At 38.5% G+C, this 15,973-nt stretch overlaps 1 protein-coding gene across 1 annotated transcript; it reads right to left on the reverse strand.

Annotated features, from left to right (window-relative positions):
• Nucleotides 1–9,848: 9,848 nt before the first annotated feature.
• Nucleotides 9,849–15,903, reverse strand: cbx2 (chromobox homolog 2 (Drosophila Pc class)). Its single transcript, XM_058771870.1, has 5 exons — nt 15,705–15,903; nt 15,579–15,622; nt 13,778–13,843; nt 12,251–12,320; nt 9,849–12,153 (listed from the first exon to the last, which is right to left on the reverse strand). The coding sequence occupies exons 1-5, from the start codon at nt 15,786–15,788 to the stop codon at nt 10,816–10,818; spliced, it is 1,602 nt and encodes a 533-aa protein (XP_058627853.1). The 5' UTR covers nt 15,789–15,903; the 3' UTR covers nt 9,849–10,815.
• Nucleotides 15,904–15,973: the final 70 nt, after the last annotated feature.

Raw genomic sequence — 15,973 nt, forward strand, 5'->3', positions numbered from 1 at the left:
TAGCTTGCTTATTGTGCCCAAGAGCATGTTTATTTAAGCCCATATGTCTTACTAACAATAAACTACGCTTCTAACCACAGGTCGAGAGCTGTAGTTCAAACCACGTAAGTTTGCGATGTTGTTTGCGAATCTTCGTTTGAAGTATGGTTTCAGGAAACACAGAATCGTTGAACCATGTCGGTAACGATGGAACATGCGACCATAGTTGGCTAGCGATGCTTTTGGGAAACGCACCCCAGACTAAGTACAAGGTTTGAACAAATCATCACCGCCAACAATAAAATGATGTCGACTCAGTTAAGAGATCATAAGAGGTAATTTTGATCTGAAAGTTTAATGGTGTGTTTGTGTTTATAAGCCCTAAAATGATCCTAAGAGATGATTTTTGTACATAAAACACAAACTTATATAGAAAATACTACTTTTCTAGGCATGTGCCTGGCTAATACCATGGTATTTTTTTCTTTTTAAATTGTTCAAGCAGAACTTTTTTTTTTTTATCTAATATTTATATTTTGTTTTATTCCAGATTTATTTAAATTAACAAAAAATATTTTAATAATTTTAGTTTAACAAAAACACTGTAGAGAACCATGTAAATACCATGATACATAATTATAGTAGAAAAGTACTAACAAACATAACATTAGAAAACCTCATGTTAAAAAGTTGAGGGTGATACATCCAACTAAAGCAAACATTAATCCCCATAATAGTGACTGTGACACTGAAATAGTCCAAACAAAACTATTATTTTAAATAAAACAACATTTAAACCATAAGAACTTTAGTAGACATATGAACAAAATAAAGTCAAACTGTTTAGTAAGAAGTTGTGATGCCCATGGACTGTCTGTGTGTGTTTTGCTCCCCATGTGCTCCCCGTGACCCAGTTTCTCCATTGTTTGATTTGGTCATTTGTCTCAGGTGTGTCTTATTGATTACTCGCATTACCCCATGTATTTAAACCCCAGTCCTTGCAGTCTGTGTTTGTCGGGTCTCTAACGTCTGCGTGCTACGTTTGTGTCTCTTGCCTGCCCTGTGTTACGCCCTTGGATGTTCATTAAAGAGTGTTGATAGAGAATTCTCCTGCGTCTCCGCATTCCTTGCTCCTTTGTTTTCTGCACAGCAGTATCGTGACAGATTTGAAGCTAGTAATGCTGTTTTTGGAGTTGATTAATCATCCTCTGCTGAGATCTGTCTTCTTTTATTTAAAACTTTGTAGCAGTTGTGTTTCTGCTCATCTCTTCTCTTTTTTCTATTCTTGTTGTTTCTCTTCAGTGATTCTGCTTGTTGACATCACTGATGCTCTACCGTCACTCAATTAATCAGTTAATTAACTCCAACACTGCATTTTTCTAATTTAACACTGAGGATTTTGTGCTGTACCATGTAGCTACAACATTCTCCTTTGGGTAAGTTAGTAACCATTTTTTGAGGTTTGCTATGAAAAATGCTGTTTTTAAATATATTTTTGAACATCATACTAACCTTAGAAAGAAAAAAGTTCAACTAACATTAAATGTTCCACTGCACATCATATAATCACCCTCTTTCCTGTAAGACATGCTCAAATTGAAAGTAGTGAAATCCCGTATATACAACCCAACATGTTACACTCTGTACCTTGTAAACATACAATAAAGTCAATGTTTTTGCAATCAGTTGTTACATAATCTTTTACTTCAAACTTTGAAACATTCAGATCTCTTGACTTAAAATTCAAAAGTGTTTATAAAATTTCTAAAGTCGCTTTAATTATGAATGTTGCTACTTAACACCATCAAGGAAATGGATGCTGTATTTGTGCGGTCTTGTTTCACTTATCTTTCTTTTTAGCCAAAGTTTTACTCTGCATCTGTAGCAATGGAAAGTTGATTTGCTGTAGTTAAAGTGATGTTTTTGGAACATTATAACTTTGTTAATATTTGATATAAGTTCTCATAATGTTGAGAAAATGTAGAGAACAACATTCTCAAAATGTCCTTTTGTTATTTGTACTTGATGAACGTTCTCAGAATGTTGAGAAAATGTTCTGAGATCAACATTCTGTAAACATACTTATGATGTTATTTGTACTTGATGAACGTTCTAAGAAACATTATTTTGTAAACTTTAACAATCCCAAAAAGAAAACTGGACATGTATATATAAACAAAGTTTAAACAATGTTATATTTTGCGAATAAAAATGTTATAATAAATGGCAAGAGTGTTACTAGCCTCATCTTATGGAGCTAAAAAAACAAAACAGAGAACAGGAACTGTTATAAAAATTATACAAAATGTGGGAACATTGAATTGAAATGTTTCTAAAACGTTGAAATGTCTAGTTTTCATGTCATGATTAGAATGTTAATTATAGGTTACAAACATGTGTCACAGTGCACACAGCAGGGAGGAACGAGGAGACGAGGATAACTCAAAATAAGTCTTTAATAAATCCAAAACAGACAGGGCAAGGCAAGGCTGGGACACACAGGAACACCGGGGAGTAACAAGTAGACCAGACGAAAACTAACTGAACAGGCAGGAACTAAATACACATGAAAATTACTGATAATTAGACACACCTGAACTGAATAAACTAATAAATCACACAGAACAAGGCCAGGAACATGACCAAATATGGAAACAAGAGGCGGGAAGACATGACACACACGACAGAGGACTGACATGACTCCCCCCTCCCGGAAGGCGCATCCCGCGCCGTAACAGTACCACCTGGGAGGGGGGGTGGGCACTCTGGAGGCCCCTCAGGACAGATATGGACAGGAAGACAGGACGGGGACCTCCAGAGCGGAACAGACAGATCGGAGGCCATGGCGGAGCTGGGAGCAGGGAGCTCAGGAGGCCATGGCGGAGCTGGGAGCAGGGAGCTCAGGAGGCCATGGCGGGATCTTCTTCGGGGCTTTGACCTCGGTCCCCTTGGCCCGACCCCTACAGCCGGACAGCACAGGACAGGATAGCCCTCCAGGGCTAAACACACAGGAACAGGAAGCCCTCCTGGGCTAGCTTGGAAGCTGAGGCTTCTTCTGGGCATGACAAGGAGTCAGGGGCCCTCACAGGGTCCCTCAGCAACCGCCTCCACTTCCGCGACAGGAGGGGCTGGGAATGGCCTCTGTGGCCACGACTAGAGGAGCCGCCTGCCCTCGACGAGTCTCCATGGACAAGACAAGACAAGACATGACTGGGATTAAAACTGTTCCTGTGGGCACGACAAGACTTAAAAACCATAACTTCTGGAACATGGCATGGCACTCCTGGCTGTGATGTGTGGACCGGATCCACGGGAACTAGGAACGGCACTCCTGGCCGAGACTGGTGAACTGGATCCAGGGAACGGGGAACGGCACTCCTGGCCGTGACTAGGGAACTGGATCCATGGCACCCGGGAACGGCACTCATGGCTGAAACTGGGGAACTGGATCCACGGGAACGGGGAACGGTACTCCTGGCCGAAACTGGGGAACTGGATCCATGGCAGCGGCGCTGGCGGGCTTGAGTCAGCGGCGGCCGGCGGGCTTGCCACATGCACTCCAGGCGGGCTTGCCACAGGACCTGCAGGCGGGCTAGGGTGAGCCACGGATGGCGGCGTCGATCTACCGCGAACGGCGGGCTTGGGAGAGCTGCGTGGCCAACGGACTCGCGACGATCCTGCCGAACTCCCACGCCGACTTGCAGTGGGCTACGGCAGGATGACGAGCGGCGACTTCCTTGCCGCGGGACAGACACAAACAAAACAGGAACAAAACAAAAGACTTTCAAAAAACGAAAAACAAAACGAGATGAAGGGGCGTCTCTTACTTTGTAGATCTGGTCTTCTGTCACAGTGCACACAGCAGGGAGGGACAAGGATAACAAGACAAACTGAACTAACTGAACAGGCAGGAACTAAATACACATGACAATTACTGATAATTAGACACACCTGAACTGAATAAACTAACAAGGCCAGGAACATGACAAAATATGGAAACAAGAGGCGGGAACACATGACACACCCCACAACTGACTGACAGGGCTGACAACACTATACTAATTTTATTTTTATTTTTTTATTTTATTAACATTTGAATGTCTATTTTTAATATTCTGAGTAGAACATTATTTAAAGGTTACAAAAACGTTTCTAACAATCTATTAACATTCATTTTTAATTTTTTGAATGATCATTTTTAATAACCTAATATTTCTTATTTATTTTATTATTATTTTATTTGTTATCTAATGCTTGTATTTAATATCCTAAAAAATGTTAAAATGTCCAATGTTTTGTTTTTTTGTGATTGTAACATTACTGAATGGTCAGTACAGTCCTTGAGTCTGATCTTGCAAACTCGCACTGTACCGTGAATTGGTCTCTTTTAAACTAAAAGCCGAACAACAGACATTTTCTCAGATGTGTGTGTGATTAAAAAATCATAAAAATACAAATAAATCATAAAAATCATTAAAGGGATAGTTCACCCAAAAACGAAAATTCTGTCATTAATTACTCACCGTTCCTAACCCATAAGACCTTCGTTCATCTTCGGAACACAAATTAAGATATGTTTGATGCATTCCGAGAGCTCTCTGACCCTCCCATAGACTGCAAATATCCTAACACGATCAAGGTCCAGAAACGTCGCAAGGAGATCGTTAAAATAATCCATGTGACATCAGTGGTTCAACCGTAATTTTACGAAGCTACAAGAATACTTTTTGTGTTTAAAGAAAACAAAAACAATGACTTTATTTAACAATTCATCTCCACGTCACCCTGGCGCTATTTTGTAGAGTATCACATACATAAACAACATATGCTGTTCTGTGTCAGCAGTACCGTACGCAGATACGTTGTTTACGTTGTTTACATTCTTTACGCTTTGATCTGAACGTAAACAATGTATCCGCATACATACGCTGCATATGTTGTTTACATATGTGATACTCTCCACAAGCAAACTCAACTAATTTCATTTTTCAGAGTGAATGATTAGTAAAGTCAGCGGAAGTATGATCACAGTCAAAGATCAATGATCAAGCCAAAGTTCTGCCTGTATTTGTGCATGCTCCTAACAAGTCGATCACAGTAATTGCGGTAAAATGACTATATGAAAACAGTGATATTGACATACCTTATATATAGTGTCCATGACCTGTAAAACCATAACACAATCTGCATGGTTATTTATTGATGAGGTGGTCTTTATATTGGTGCTTTGCATGGATACTGCATATAGCTGATGAGTTTGCAGCCAAAATGAAGATATCAGTCATACACCTTTACTTCTTTTTGACATTATGCCCTCTCTCTGAGGGGTTGCCTCTCAACTGTCCTTTTCCATTTCTGAATGAGAATGCACACCTGGGATCAGGGAAACTTTGCACAACATTGCAACTGCAGACCAAGTTGCCCTGCCCCGGTGTAAGCCTGTCAGTAAGTGAAAATATGCGACTGAATCCTGAGAAATGGCATCTGGAGAGTCTGTCACTGAAGGTGAGCTTTTAAGATGCATGTTTACTACATAATACTTTTCTATATAGAAAGTAGCACTACAAACCATTTCTTTCAACTCATATATATTATATTCATAAAAATATGGGGAATATTGGGAAATTTAAGGTGCATTTTATGATTATAGTGGTGTACCTGTAACTTTTTCAGCAAAACCCTGCCAGAGACATTTTGAGTAAAACATGTTTTAATGTTTTTAGAAATGTTCATCAGATGCGTTAGAGGTAGTTTGGACACTGTAGGCAAATTAAACAATTGCCTAGGGCCTCTACATTGTCGAGGACATCACATTAACAAACTGATCAATGGGAAAGGATTAATCTCGGATGTGCTTTTGTTATGCATCTTTACTTCATTTAACCACAGTCTCATGAGTTGTCAATAAATCTTACTTTTTCTTTTTAGGTGGAGAAAGCCTGCAGTTTTATGGTGTTGAAATAAGACAAAGAAAGCCAACATTTTCCTGGGGGATTCTATGCAAACATTACTGTAAACTCCATCAATACACAGTCAGAATTTTTGTGTGTTTACACAAAATTGCACATCAGAAGCCGATGTATTTCAACATTTCATTAACGATCTTCACACAAATTCTACATGTTCTGACTTTATATATATATATATATATATATATATATATATATATATATATAAGCCAATGAAATAATGTGGTCTGTAGGTTGTGCTTTAATGCCTACTGTGTAAACCTCAAAATATCCCAGTATGCTAGAAGTTTATGAACAAATGTTGTAATAATTAACAATAATTTTGACAACTTTATTTGTCAAGTAGTGATAATAATAAATGCATTTCAATTGTACCTGTGAATGTAACCATATGCACCCAAAACATTTTGATGTTCCTATTAAACTCTTTATAGTTTCATACAATGGTTACACTATTTTAAGGTGTTATTGTTACAGTGTAATTATACATTTAAGTACTGAGTAATATTCATTAACATATGGTAGGATTTGGCTTAGGGTTACTTGTAATTATGCATAATTTATTGTTATTATAATAGTAAGTACATGTAAAATGTAACAAGTAACAAGGACATCTTAAAATAAAGTGTTACCCATACAATCATTGCACAGCAATGATTAGTTTTGGAATACAAAACAAATACATCAGTTTGGAAAAAAGTAAAAGTAAAGTCAAATCATTAATTTGCATCATGGAAGCAAACATGTTACAATGAATTACATTTGCACCAAAAAAAAAGAAAAGAATACATCTAGAGCTGACTTTCTGACATACTTCTCGCGCTCAGTCTATTGACAATGGGACAAATGGAAGAATATGTTTGACGTGTCTCTGATGCTTTGACGGCTCTGTGCAGACTTGAGAAGGATCCCAGGGACAGGACCAAGTGAGTGGTCTATTTTAATGGCGTCCCGGATCACATCGGAGGTTTATATGTTTGTTCCGAGTTTTTTTTTTTTTTTTTTTAAATAATCAAGGCACAATAATGGAGAGTTCACAAAGAAACATTTGTTGAAAGATGAAGCAGCTGGTTGTATAGATCTGACACAGCTGCATAACAGACCTAAGTAAATGATTTAATAATGCTTTGTTTGTAAAGTTTTCCAAACACTCGCATGCAATAGCGTTGATAATGTTTCCTAAGCAGTGACGTTAGCCAGTCATAACAGTGGCCATTTACTAACAAGTCTTTAAGGAACCACCCCTTAAAAATGATAATTTCAGAATATCAGAATGAGGGTTGAAAATATGAGTTTTTCCATATGAAAAAACCCCCCAACTATTATTAGGGTAGGCGGTATCCATTTAATGATTCTAATAAATATAACCATTTACACTCAGTATGTTATCATTTCATACTGTTTTATATTACAAGAGGTGCAAATACTATCTGCCACTAGTGAAGTACAGTAAGTACAAATAGCATCAAACTATATTTACACTTAATGCAAAGAAGATATTGCTTATAGTGCAAATAGCATCGGGTACAGTGCAAATACCTCTGCCATAACAAAATGTCATGTCATGGCCCCTTTAAACAATCGCATTTCCAAAATGTATTAATTTAGATTGCTCAGACAATGATGACAGTGAAGCTTTATTAACTTCATCTCTCAAACACAAGCATTGTTTTGTTTTCTATTGTCTGTGTTTTCACTCTCTGACATGTTTGTATTTTTGGGTGCGGATGGATGAGATGATTGTTAGTTCCCTCGTCTCCACCCTTTCCACAGCCCAACTGTTGTTGTTTTACAGAGACTTTAGAGATGACTGTGCACTGTTATGATAGAAATATCTTGATATGAAGGATTATATGTGCTGAAAAAGATAGATTATAATACTTTACTCCAAATGAAAGAAAAGAAAGCGCTTTCTGAGACATTCTTGGCACAATAATGTTGATGGACTTGATTATCTTGTGTGTCCCGCCTGCCTTATACACCCATGCTGAGCCTTAAATCTCCTTTTTCGGAGGAAGCAAGATGGTGAAACTCATGAAAGCAGGTTCAGGGAACATTTGACCTCAAAATCAAAAGAAAATGCATACAGAATTATATATATATATATATATATATATATATGCACTTTTTTTTTTTTTTTTTCAGAATTATATTGAAGGAGATACAGAACATTAAGCATTGTTTAGATGTGATTTTTTTACTGTATTATAGTAACTAAATACAATCATGTTTTCTCTCTTGCAGCATAAATGCCTTGGCAACTGTTAAAATAGTTAATTAAAACTAAAACCATAAAGAACAAATTCACTGCTTGACATACAAAAACTGAAACTAAAACTAAAATGAAAGTAAACAGCTAACTAAAATTAAACCATATTAGTTTCCATATTGGTTTAAAAAACCTTAAACTTACATTTCAACTATAGGTGCCATTTCTCATTTTCATTTGTTTTAACATTGTGTAGTAAAAATAAAATAAAAAAGACATTTAAAGAAGAAACTTCAACTAAAACTACAATGAAAACAGAAAAAATATCAAATCTAAATCTAAATCTAAAATAAAAATCATATAACTACAGTAGTTGCCCATCTACAGGTCTGACGTAATGGTGCTCAGAGGAAGCTGGTAGTGAAGCGCAGCACACGCGTGTCCTGTTATCTCATTCCTTCTGCTGCTCTGTGATTATCTCAGTGCGGTCAGGAATGAGCCACGCAGATAACAGCAGCCCAGTGGCGACGCACAGACGGATCGCAGTGACTGCAAACATGTCAAACTGCTCAGAAATCCCTGACTGCCTCTGGGCAAAAACTGCTGCTCTACACTGTCAGCTGTCAAAATAATTTGTCACGTTACCAGTCAGATACTGCTTTCAATGAAACTGAAATGTTTTTATTAATATTTTGAATTTGTTTTTATGTTATGAAATGTGTGAGAGATCCGGAGGAGATCACAACAACGTCTCAAACTGTGTTCTCAATATCATATGAACTCTGAACTGTTCTTCATTTTTATTTTACTGCTCTACACTCTTACTGGATGACAACTAGTGACTCGTTTGTATCCATTTAATTTTTCTTTAAATTTTTGAATTTTAGAACAAATGTCTGAGGCCAAGTTGAACAAACTTACTGAACAAACTAACCAGGGCTGCATTTCCCAAAAGCATCGTAAGCCATTGTCACGAATGGAGCTATGATCAACTTAGGCTTACGATGCTTTTGGGAAATGCAGCCCAGGTATAGCCACTGGAGTTATGGTTGGAGTGAAGCTGAAGTTGGTGTGAGGTTCAGGGATGGCTGAGACCACAGTATATTCTGTGTCAGGAAGCCGCCTCTTAGAATTCTGGGAAAATTAAAGGGTTTCTTAAAACGTCTAAACCTGCGTAATTAAACGGCCTCTCAGATGCACAGGACTGCAGAGGAGATCAGACAAAAGGCAGACAGCAAAGGCGAAATATGAGAGCTGTAGTGCATATTACTGTCAATTAACATCAGTTGCTTCTTCTATGTGTCAGATAAAAAAAAAAAAAAAAAAGCATTTAATGCTGAAAAAAAAAAAATTCCCAAAATACTTGAAGCAACATCTTAAAATATTAAGGCTTGTTTTAGACTATATCTTTAATCACTGTTTTAAGTATAAAAATAGACTCATATTAAAGACACAATCCAAAAGAAGTCTAAATATCTTATGCAGTGCTGCTTCTCAAACACGTTTATCTTATTTTAAGGATATTTAGTTATTTTATGTGGAAATTATGTATTAAAAGCTCATTATGAAGTCCTTTTTTTATTTTTGGACTGCAAATAATTATGATGTGATATATATTTAGGGGTGTAGCAACTTTCACTTTTTGAGATTATCACTTGTTTTAAGAATTTTTCAAAGGAAATAAAGAAAAGAGTTTTTTGTTTGAAAGAAATCAATATTTTTATTTAGCAAGGATGCATTAAATTGATCAAAAGGCACATTTCTGTTTTCAAATGGTTTTGAACTTTCTATTATTTTTTTAAAGATTGATAATAAAAAGAAATGTTTCTTGAGGAGCAAATCAGAATATTAGAATAATTTCTGAAGGATCATGTGACACTGAAAACTGGAGAAATTATGTTGAAAATTCAGCTTTGAATCACCAGAATAAGTTACATTTTAAAATATATTCACATAGAAAACAGCTTTAGTGAGCAGAAGAGACTCATTTGCTGCCATTCTTACACCCCTGATTATATACACATCCATATTCTGAACTGTACGTACAACTCAAAACAGACAATGATGAATTTTGTATAAAAAGAATCTTTACTGTATGTTTCAGCATTTCACCTACCAACAAAAACCAGTGAGAAATAATAATAAATAAACAGAACTGTTGTGTAGTATAAAATATGCCCACATTCATTCTAGAAGGGGGAAAAAAAACCTCAGTTATAATAGTTATCAGGTAGAAAGAGGACAGCTTTAAAAACAGGCACCTTAAAATATGTGATCTGAGATTCTGCTTTAACACATTTTGGATACATTTGTTCCTATCTGGTGACTTTCTTCTTTACTAATACTGTACTCAGAATCAACATCAAGAGAACATGAAACCATCCCTGAAGTGGAAACCAAGACGAACGGTCAATTATTTGTTCAGTAACATGTTTATGCTTAATATCTATGCTTAACTGAGATTATAAAAATCTCTGATTGAGCAGGTCTTTAGGCATTTGTCTTCTCAAAGAACTTCAAAACTGACCAACTAATACAGTCCGATTTTGAGTTAAAATAAGTAAAATCCAAAGATGGAGAAGCACCAAACAGTTCCTTTGATTCCTTCGAAACTTCTCCCGATTATCACAGAGTGGCTGCAGTTCCAGTTGTCGACGTTCAATAATTGCGGATGCTAAAAAACCCAACGCTGGTGGGCGACTCCTTCACCGTTACAGTGACCAGGTTTGCAGTGACATCGGTGACAAACACATGTTCGATCAGGCTCCGCGTCGGCCTCCAGTCCTGACCCGCCTGCACCGAGATGGCCAAGTCACGGTTGTCACTCGGAAATGAGGAATCGTGGTCAGAATCTGAGCTGCTTCCCTCTTCTCCAGTGCTCAACTCGCTCAGGGTCTTGTTTGGTTTCCCTGCATCTTTAGAAGAGGATCTGTCTTGCGCTGGTTGATCTCGGCCCTCGGTCGTCTGAGTGAGTATCTTGTCCACTCTACCTTGATTCTTTTTCCCGAGTCTTTCGGACAAATCATCCGCTTTGGATTTATCCTGTTGCGGACTCTTAAGCACTTGTTGACTGGTTGGGAACTTACTTGGGACATTCGGTGCAGGACTCTGCTCATGTCTTGTGTTAAACCCAGAGCTTTTTCTACTGGGGTTGGAGGTACCCTTCGAGTAGGAACCGTCATTTGTGGAGGTGCCATTACCCTGCACCGTTTTGTTGACGCTCTGCAGGTTGAGAGCTTGAAGGCTGGAAGGAGTTTTAAGAGAGGAAAATGAGCTTGATGGGGATTTCTGGAGAGATCCCGATCTTTGAAGTAGAGTCTGATCCGAGGCCTTCGGGACATTTGGAGAGAGTTGTGGACATGTCTGTCCATTACTGCTGTGCAAATTCAACGCAGCCACTCCTGGAGATTTGCACGTGGGTGTTTTGGGATCGACTCCTCCACTACTCATATCTGAGACTGAGAGCTTGAAATCCGAAGTAGTTTTGGTTTGTGGCGGCCGACTTAATGTAGAAGGTGACGAGGCCGATCCGACGGAGCGTCCCAAGGAACTTAAAGAGTTCTTCTGGGTAAAAGAACCTCTATTCTGCAGTGTCATCGGCTCCCTTCCAGAATTTCGGTTCAACCCGGTGTAGGTGAAGCTTGCAGGCATGAGTGGTTTCTTTATGCTCCCTCGGAGCTCCGAGTCTCTGGAAATGGGCTTGAGCATCTTCCGGGGACCTTTGGCCTGGCGCTGCGCCTTCAGCTCCGGAGGAAGCGCTTTCCTTCCTCGCTTCTTCTTCGGTGGTTCTGGCTTGGCAACCACGATCTGGGCTTTCTTCTGAGGGACCGGGTGGTGCTCTCGTGGACGAGGGCTTGGTTTTGGATTTCTGTCATCGTTGTCGTCTTCATCGTCATCATCATCTGAAGAAGAGGAAGAAGACGAGGAAGATGATGAACCAGAAGACGAGGATGATGAGGACGAGCTGCTTGATTTGGATACCACTGGAATGGTTTCCTGAAAAATGAACATATAGAAAATGGTGAGAACACAATGTGTGGTGCAAGTTGGTTTTTCTCACTAGACCTTTGGCATTTTTTTGTGGCATACTTACCAATATTTTTCTGGGTCGTCCACGAGGCCGTTTCCCCTTATTGCGGATCAAGAGCTCCCGCTCCTGCTCCCTAAGAATCGGCAAAACATTTGGGAAAAATTACAAAAAAATCAGTGATTAGCAATGCTTCATTTCAATCATGTAAATCATACAGTCCTTGCTATCATTAAATTGTATTATATATGACTATTACTTCGGTATTAAAGGGGCGGTTGATTATGATTTAACTTTTTTAACTTTAGTTAGTCTGTAATGTTACTGTTAGAGCATAAACGACGTCTGCAAAGTTACGACGCTCAAAGATCAATGCAAAGCGTTTTAAAGAAATCGCTGTTTAAGGACTACATAAAAGGCTGGTAGGGACTACAGCGAGCTTCTTCCTGGGTTTGTGACATCACTAACCCTGATGTAACGAATCACAACACACTGGGCCAGCTCTCCAATCTGAGCCCATTGCGTATTTCTGTGGGACGGGCTTCATAGAACCAGGAACTCAACAGACCGTTTTGACAAGAACAGAAACAGCGGTGTAGTACAAAGGTAAAATGTGTGAAAATAATGTTTTTTTTGTTTTTTTTTTTTAAATGAAGCATTAACACGTGTTACACTGCACCCCATAAACACAATTAAGCCTTCGGAAAAAGCTTATCAACCACCCCTTTAAAGGCCATTAGGCAAAGGCAATATAAAATTATAAAATATGCTATTTAATTCATAAGTAATTCAAAGTGCTTTACGTAAAGAAGGTTTAAATAAATAAAAATTTAAATATAATAAAGTTCATTATTTAAAAAAATAATAATAATTAAACATTCTTTTAACAGTATTTTAACAGTCTTGGCTAATATATAGAGGTAAAAACAGCCCAATTGTGAAATTCAGTTCCTGTTTTACAAATTTAAGCCTCTTCACTTCCTGTTGTTTCTCCCCACTTCCTGTCACAACTTTCTATTGTTCTAATTTGGACCAAAAAACATCACTTTCTTTATTTTTGGCAGATGTGTTAGCAAAAAAGTGGTTTCCCCTATGAAAAGCTTCCTTTGTTCTCCAGACATTAATGATTTCTCAAATAAAGAAATATTTATTTGGCAAATGATAAAACAGGAGAAAAATTCCCATGTACTTGCATTTAAGGATGGATTCAGAGTCATATTTAGACAAATACTCTTCTAAAAATGTAAAAATCAATTTTTTAACAGTAGCAAGTTGGTGTGAACACATGGTTTCGTTACTCAAGTGATCCAATCTCATTTTCACACCCATCCTTCATAAACTGTAAAACCAAATGTGAAACGCTGACAGAAAACTCTAAAACTAGTTCCCGTTGAAAATGTTAACGATGTTTGATTTTCAGTCAGGCTACAGAAGAACTCGTGAGCCTGGACACGTCTGCAGCCCCTGAATGGCCCTGTGAATGGAGCCCCATTTACGCCCTCCCAAGCGTTGCAGCCCATATTGTTTGCACATGGGGAAGGGGGCGTTGCTCTCACACACAGCCCTGCTCGTCCAATGAGAGAAATCTCTTACCTCTTGTTAAACGCAGCCAATAGTCTCGGGTCAAGAAGGTTTTCCTGAGGTTCCCAACTGTTATGCCTGAAACACAGACACTGGCTTCTTTAGCATGCGAGTAGATGACAAACAACTTGCTCATGAAGTTTTTAATTTAGCATCAAAATGATGACGATGTACAAGGGAAAGTCTATAACTCTTATTTCTTTCAAGTCTGACAAGTTTTAAGTTTTTAAAGTACTTATAATTCATATATTCTTGCAAATAATACGAATCATATGCACATATAAAATTACATGTATAGTTTTTGAAAATACACACGTCACACCACAAGATGCTGCTTAGACTAAAGCATGCAAAACTAGCTATTTGTGTACCACCCCTTGAATATCATTTGAACAGCAATTTTGCATCTACTACTGTAAATGTAAACAAAAGGGATGTGGAATTGAATTGGACTTCAGGCGCAGCCTGGTTGGCGTTACATAGCGGAGAAAAAAAAGAGATAAGATGACAGTTTACTTAAAAGGGCACTTCAAAGAGTCTGGGCCGTCTGGATTTCATTTAACACACAAAAAAGTAGTGATCTATCAAAACAGACGTCCTTAACCCAGCATTACTCAAAATCAACATGAGACGCCATTCATTTTACTTCCAGAACTACTACTGCTACTTCCAGCAGGAAAATAATGCAGGAAGAGGCTTGATTTTATCCATCAGGAATTCATTGGATGGTGAAAAGTGACAGGTGGGTAAAACATAAGAGATGAAGAAGTTATTACATTTTGATGTACAATTATGAAGATAGACATTTTTGAAAAACGAAACAAACATTGTACTAAATGTTTTACAGGCTATTATGAAATATACCAAATGTTCAACAAGACATGGCCTCTTGTCCCTCATTTCAAATATCTAGAGCATTCTAGACATAATACCACGAGTTCTGGTCAATGTATGATTTTGGTTGAACAAGTAATAATCTGCAATTAAAAATAGATGAGATAAATAATCAATGAAGCAGATGGAAGCGCGCGCGGGAGGTGTGGCTCGTGTGATTGACAGCTCAAGTGCCCATAGACGGGGCAAAAAGGGGGCGACAATGTAACAGAGAGCAAGAGTGGGGGCATTAAGGGGGGTTGGGGGCAGCTGGAGTTTTTAATGAAAAAAAAAAAAAAAGTAGAAACAAGCCACGCGCTGCGAATTCTACAAACTGCCTGCGTTACAAAAGAACAAACAGTTACAAAGTAACGAAAAGCGTTCCAAAACTGATGCAATGTAACTGGCTTTGTAACAACTGACCCAGCATTAGGCGATTCCTGAACTCAATAGATGATGTTTATCACTGTAAATAATAACTAAAAACATATTAATAACAACACTAAAATATATTTTTCTCTTACTTTACGTTTGTTTCTGTCGATTTTACTTCACCAATTGCGATTGGACAGTCGAACAAAAAAATAAAAACAAAAACAACTTGATGAAAAGACAGCAAAAGTAATGTGGAAGACAAAGAGAAACGCAGGGAAAAGAGGCAAAGGCGATCTAATCCGATGCAGTGAGATCAAGTGAAGAGCAGTGCACGAATTCACGCGTGGACGCGAAATTAAACGCGCAACACGCTGTTGTTGTTGTTTTCATTGTTTCTCTCGCTCTCCCTTCCTCGAGATTCGCATTCGAGGACGTTTACTGGCAAAAAGCGATGCACTGGTGAACTACCAGTCAATATGATGCACATATATATCGTCTATATAGTCTACATATATACACACTTACACACATAATAAAGGCAGTATATGTATCAGTTCTCACTTACTTGGACGACCATCCTCTCCACTTGACCAGATACTCCAGTTTGCCCTGTGGAAATCAAACACGCGTTGAGGATCGCGCTCGCATTCGGATTCACGTGTGTGTGTGTGTTTGTGTGCGTGTTCCTTACCTTCCTCAGGCGTTTGTTGAGGATACACTCGGCATCAAAGACCTGCTCTCCCACCGCGCTCAGCTCCTCCATGACTGTTCTCATCTCATTCTCATCTCATTCTCCGTGAACTGAACGGGCGTGTGTGCGCGAGAGAGGGAGCGTGGAGCAGGGCAGAAGGGGGCGGATACGCAAACGCGCAGCGCGCAGTGGCCCTCGGAGGACACCGTCCACGTGACGTCACACATTTTTTAAGAATGTGAGTTTTTGGTGAACAGCATATTGATGTG

The sequence above is a fragment of the Onychostoma macrolepis genome, chromosome 03 (genome assembly GCF_012432095.1).
Source record: "Onychostoma macrolepis isolate SWU-2019 chromosome 03, ASM1243209v1, whole genome shotgun sequence".
NCBI classification, from domain to species: domain Eukaryota; kingdom Metazoa; phylum Chordata; class Actinopteri; order Cypriniformes; family Cyprinidae; genus Onychostoma; species Onychostoma macrolepis.